At 42.8% G+C, this 6,000-nt stretch overlaps 1 protein-coding gene across 2 annotated transcripts in view; it reads right to left on the bottom strand.

Moving 5' to 3' along the window:
* Window positions 1–5,727: 5,727 nt before the first annotated feature.
* LOC105434365 (LIM domain only protein 3) overlaps window positions 5,728–6,000 on the bottom strand; it is a 75,864-nt gene continuing 75,591 nt past the window's right edge. For both annotated transcript variants that reach the window (XM_089071508.1, XM_089071512.1), the window contains exon 6: window positions 5,728–5,992. In XM_089071508.1, coding sequence (XP_088927634.1) covers window positions 5,831–5,992 — 162 coding nt within the window. In that variant the 3' untranslated portion in view covers window positions 5,728–5,830. The remainder of the gene's footprint in view (window positions 5,993–6,000) is intronic.

The raw sequence follows: 6,000 nt of genomic DNA, 5'->3' as shown, positions 1-6,000 counted from the left end.
ATCTCATAAGTGCAATGAAATCAATGAGATCAATAATGTTATCTCGTCTCTTCTTATCGCGCATGATTAGAGACCCAAAGAGACAAATTTTTATATTAGCGATTTCGACTTAGAGCTCGAGCCAAACAACACTCTTATTTACGTATGATTGCACATCGTATATTCCAGCTGCGGCAAAAAAATGCGAAAACTTCTGCATCTGTACGGCCTTCATTTTTATTCGCCTCGCTCTTTTTACTACACTCGAATGCGACGCGACGCGACGCGACAACGCACGGCTACCGCTTTCCGACCGTGCCGGAACGGGACACGCGCTTTCCCATCGGCGGCCGGATATTATTTCAGTCGGCGCATATTTCCGCAAATGAATTTTATGAAAACAGTTTTTGCTCTTTTAATTAATCGCTCCTCCGTCGCCGGACGGTCCGCGGCTCGCCATTTCTCTTCGCGCGGGCGACGGCGGCGGCGGGCGGACCTCGCGAGAAGCAGCCGGGGCGGCTTTTTTAGTAATAATATTGTTTCAGAGACCGCACACTCGCGGAAAAGTGCTACGCGAGTCTCGTCCCTCTCCGAGTTTCCCCGCGCGATACATGATCTGCGTGATTTACGCAAACCTACCCGCGACGTTACGCCGTCACGGCGTTTCCTTTCCTTTTTTTTTTTTTTTTTTTTCCGCGACGACGAAAGGGCGCCTGGAAAAATGGTTAGCGAGCAGATAATGACGCTCGTTTCCCCAAGTTGCACGTAGCTGCGGGAAGTTTTGCGATTCGACGGGTAATTTGCTCGTAGTTTAAACACGGAGGATAGTCCGAACGAAGGAAATAACGATTCCGCGTAACGAGAAGAAAGAACGCGATTCGATGCGCACTTCCGGCGAGTAAACAGATAATCAAGCGCTTGTCAAACGTTTCTTTCACGTGACGTAGGTGAGGATTTTAAAATAATATTATAATTTTTATATATCGATATAGAATTTTAAAAGTGTAATAATATACTGAAAAAAACTGAATCCAAATCCTTTTCTCCTGCTTTTAATATCAATTAGGATTTTTATATCTATTTGATATTTTTCTTTTTTTTTTTTTTTTTTTTTTTTTTTTTTTTTTTTTTTTTTGGCAAATCTGAATCATTTCTTTTGATATGTAAACTTAATACCTATAGTTTCCATTTAAAATTAAAATTCTATTAAAAAGCCTGTTTTTTTTTGAATCTCAAAATTGTTCGTTTATTATTTATTTCAAATGCAAATATAATTTATGAAATAAATATGTCACAATTTTCTAAAATCTATAAATTTTAAAACCAGGAACCAGGAAAAATAAGTGAGAAAAACTTTTGACTTGGAAATTTGATAATTCCTATCTATTTTCAATGTATAATTTTCATATACTATATGTACATTTTTCGAAAACTCTTTATATATTTATATGATAAATAAGATTATAAATATCTTATTTTTTTTTCCGGCAATCGTAGATCGCGAGCTTTGTTACACAAACTTCCGCGGTTATATTTCTTACCGCTTACCGTAAACACGTGTTCGTTTCTCGTGTGATGAGTGTGGCAGTTAAAAGGAATAATCCGACAAGGGAGCTCCTCGTTTGCCCTCGCAACGAAGTGCCGCATTTTGTACAAACAGGAATAATCGACAGCCAATTAGATAGTCGGGAGGTTGTAGTTGGGCGAACCTTCAGACGACTAGGTGCGCCCAGGATAATCGTGGTCATAAATAACATTTATCGGGAGGGGGGGAGGAGGGTGGGGAGAGAGGGCCGAGGGAATGCCCCGTGCTCTAATTGCCAATGATTACCGCGAGTCGTACGAGGAAAAATTGCCAATTTGCATCGAATGCCTCGGCCGTCTCTCTCTCTCTCTCTCTCTCTCTCTCTCTCTCTCTCTCTCTCTCTCGTTTCCCTCTTCGTTTACTTACCGCTCCGCTCGGCCGCTCGTCGGATTATAGATAAGCAGTTTCGCTCGTGACGTTAAATCACCTTCCGTTATCCGGCAACGGTTGTTCCGTCAAATTCCTCTCCTCCCTCCCTCCCCCCCCCCCGTCGAGATACGTCGATATTAAAAAGCATCGCGAGCGCGATTAATTCTCAGAGAACAAATTGCTTTGTGGATGGTGTACTTTATGGATTCCCGAGGAGTCTGCCGCGAGACTGGATTTCGATCATCCTCCATTACGCATTTATTCAAGCGGAATTCGCCCCCCCGCATACGTTAGTATAAAAAGCACGTATTAATTCATACGTGGGTATTAGGATGGCTTTCTTCTTTCCAATTTCCGATCTCGCGAGCCTCCGTTCGAAATATTCAGTACAAGGCCGCTGTAGGCCACATTAAATATTAAACTTAACCTGACGTTAGCAATACTTGTGAACCCGAGCGTTTCACGGAGGGATAGGGATATTGCGCTTCTTCGCGGCTTCATCGTCATAAATTCGCGATGTTCAACCGAAATTCGAGTCAATTCGTGCGAATCGTGCGCGCGATCGCCCCCCCCCCCTCCCTTCGCGATCTCTCCTCGGTCGCTTCCTCTTCCGTTTCTTCGCTTCGCTCTTTCTTTTTTCTCCTCGACGTCGGATACGCGGAGAGGGTTCGCATTCGCACCCGAATAGAGTTGGACGCAGCTCTCCTGAATACACAATGCGATTTATTCGAAACGCGGCGTATAAAACACAAAGGACCGCGTATGATTGGTAAATTATTGAGGCAGACCGGATTTGTCGGCCAATCACGTAGCGCCCTTAAATAATTCAAGGGAGGTACCAGCGCGGAGGAAATGCAAAAGGAGCAGACGGGAGGCTGCCGAGGCAGCGCAAGTCATTCCGCGCGTTGATTTCCGCATCGCGACGTCGCGAATCAATATCGCGGAAACAAGAACAATAATCTTTTAAGAGAGCCGAGGAGAACGGGGAACGAGGTGAGCTGATTTTTTTTTTTTTTTTTCTTTTGGTTGTCCCGGATAACCTCCATGCCATGCGATTCACAACCACAATTATTTTGCATAACATCGAAACAAATTTATTTAATACCTCTATAGATAGAATTATAATACAAAACGTATCTACATACTAGCGAACGTGCACACTTCCTTAATTAATGATCTCGGTCTTTCTTTCGTACATCGTGATCCAAGCGCGAGCAATAGCGGATGCGTTATTATTAAAGCTGTTCGTGATTTATGCGGGGGATTTCGAAAGCGATACCGTAGGATGTACAATGTACAAAAGGGATCCGATGCTCTCGCACAGGCTACGCTTTGTTAAACGTTTATTCGACAGTCGCATAGTACGGTACAAATGTTTCTTCAGCGATCGCGATCGCATCGTCGAAGACTTTTCGCGTTAGGAACTATGCTAGTTTTATTCCGAAATCCGTCACATATTTTTCGAAGGGATTATTTATTACGCTCGTCCAAGTAATTGTTTAAATGTCGTTTCGAGAGAAATCGTCCGATTGAGTCTGGCGACTTCAACGCGCTCGGTGAATTGTAGAGATTCGTGTTGTAGTATCAAAATATAAACTGCAAGTAATCGGTAATAGGTCTCTCCGCGTCGTCTTAATAATTCAAGACGACGATCAAATTAATTTTGGCAGAATTGAAATAAATGCATACTCGTGTGATGCTTTCATTCGCGAAGAAAAGTCGAAGAGGTGCGCTGACGAATTGGCACTCGTTATTAATACGTTATATATAATGTATGTTATTCATAGTAATTCAAAAGATCATTGCAGGCATTTAATATTTATGTACATACACAACTTACGAAATATATATCACGAAATAAAATATTATAAATTTATGTAGAAAGTAAAAATATTACGTATAAGAAATATTGATAAGTCATTTATGTACTGTGTTTGCATAAAGTTTGCATATTATTTTTATTATCTAACATAAGAAAATAGAGTAATGTAGAAAACATTTGTTAACGCAATTTATTAATAATAGATTTATATCGATTAGCCTCCAGGAAATATGATTTATTTTTTATTTCCATTATTTTTTATACCTTCTTGCCGTCAATAATCAACAATAATTATTGCCTCCCTTCGCTAATCGTAAGCGACAAAGATCTTCTTTCTTCCTCGCGGCCGGAGAGAAAATCGTGAAGATCGCGTTTCTTAAGGATTAGTTTTCAGCAGTTTTTCGGCGCACAGCTGCCAGCCTATTATCGTTCGACGTAGGTACTTTCGGCATCGACGACGAATCCCCGAAGAGGAAGGAAATAAAACATCCTTCTCAACAGCGGGTATTCCTCGTGATCTGATACGATCGGTACGGAGCCGGGCCGGAGGAAGAGAGAGGAGATCAAGAGAGAACTTTGGGCATAACTCAGTCTCGTTATCTGACTCGCAAATAAGGCAGCGGAAAAGTTCGCGACATCAATCTGGGCCTCTGCCGGGAGATTCGAAGTTGAAACAATGCTTAAGTCACCCCTAACGTATGAGCCCCATGGGGTGGCGTGCTGGCGAGCGGCTGCCGCTGCAATACTCGCTCGTTTTCTCGGAAGCCTCGAAGCTTCGATTCGATCTCGACATTCTCAATGTCCGTCCGGCAGGAGCAAGGCCCTCCGAGGGTCATCCTGTGTGTGGCTCTTCACCGGCACGCCACCCTCGGCGGGGCGAACGGTTGAGCGCGAGACACCAAACTTTATTTACCGCCCCGGAGTTTCGGGTTTCGATTCATGACACACGCGCGCCGGCTGTTAAAGATATCTTGCACCGGCCGGAAGTCGCGTCGATACACGCGTCTGCTGTATGTAGGATTTCATGAAAGCGGATAAATCCAGAGGAGGGAGAATCGGAGCGACGGAAATACTTCTCTAGCCCGTAAATTTTCACGCCGGTCTTGCTTCCTTTCCCTTTCTTACCTTTTCCCTTCAGCGATGCTTCGGCATGATCCGAATTGAATCATGCAATCTCGATCGCAGTTATAATCTAAACAGCACCAATAGTTCGCCATAGTTGGCCAATATACGTTCCGTTACCTATCTATCTATTTATCTATTTAACTATCTATCTATTTATTTATCGTCTAGCCAGTCGAGCGTGGGGAAGACGAGTTCGTTCGACGTCCCGGATACATGAGAATCTAATGAAATGCAAGAACGAAAGACGCATTTTTTTTTTTTTTTGGATTTATATTCATATTATATTATTCTTCCCTCACGTTCTGTCCTATATCGGAAAGAATCTATTCGGAGGTGGAATAATAATTCGTCCGGGAAATACGCATTCGCCAAACGACGCGTAAGATAGCGTAGGAGAGAACTAGTAACTTTTGCTTGTAATCTTATCGGGAAATGTCAATTTTAAAGACGGAATATCACGATATATATATATATATATATACGTATATTCTTATTAATTAATTATTTTATATCTCGTCACATATACATTTGAAATTTTTCCCACGCCTTCTTACTCGCGTTATCCGCGATGTACTATTATACTTTTCACGGTTTTACCCTTCTATTTACACAAACGAATTTTCGTCCAATCGATCTCCGATCGCGACACAAAGCAGACCGTTTAATGCGATTATATAATACATATCTATAACATTTTTTTTTGTTTCGCAGAGCTTGATATCTTTTTCTTTTTTTTTTTATTTTATTCTTTTTTTTTTTTTTTCAATAATTAAGAGACACTCGGTTATGCGCGATCTGCCGGCGAGTCGTGTTGGGCTAAAAAGTCAGGGAGGACGATAGTTTCAGGCGGACGAGCAGCGCGCCGGTCGAAGCCGACGAAGACAACGGGAACGACGGACGAGTCGCTCCCTCGCGCGACTCAATCGATATATCGGCGCTTACTTCGTTTGTCATTTGGCATCGTACGATGCTTGCGCATTGATACCGTTTAAATTATTCATGGGGTTCAGGACGTTATGGGCGCTCGTGCTGGCTGGCGGTGGATATCCGTTGTGGTTATGGGCCGCCGCTTCCCCGTTCGCTTGTCGCTGAGGCCCACCCGCGGCTACGTTCTGCAAGA

This window comes from Pogonomyrmex barbatus, unplaced genomic scaffold, assembly GCF_055798465.1.
Source record: "Pogonomyrmex barbatus isolate J1 unplaced genomic scaffold, ASM5579846v1 scaffold1, whole genome shotgun sequence".
Classification (NCBI taxonomy): Eukaryota; Metazoa; Arthropoda; class Insecta; order Hymenoptera; family Formicidae; genus Pogonomyrmex; species Pogonomyrmex barbatus.
The sequence above is the reverse complement of the archived record's forward strand: the minus strand, read 5'-3'. Positions and strand labels throughout refer to the sequence as shown.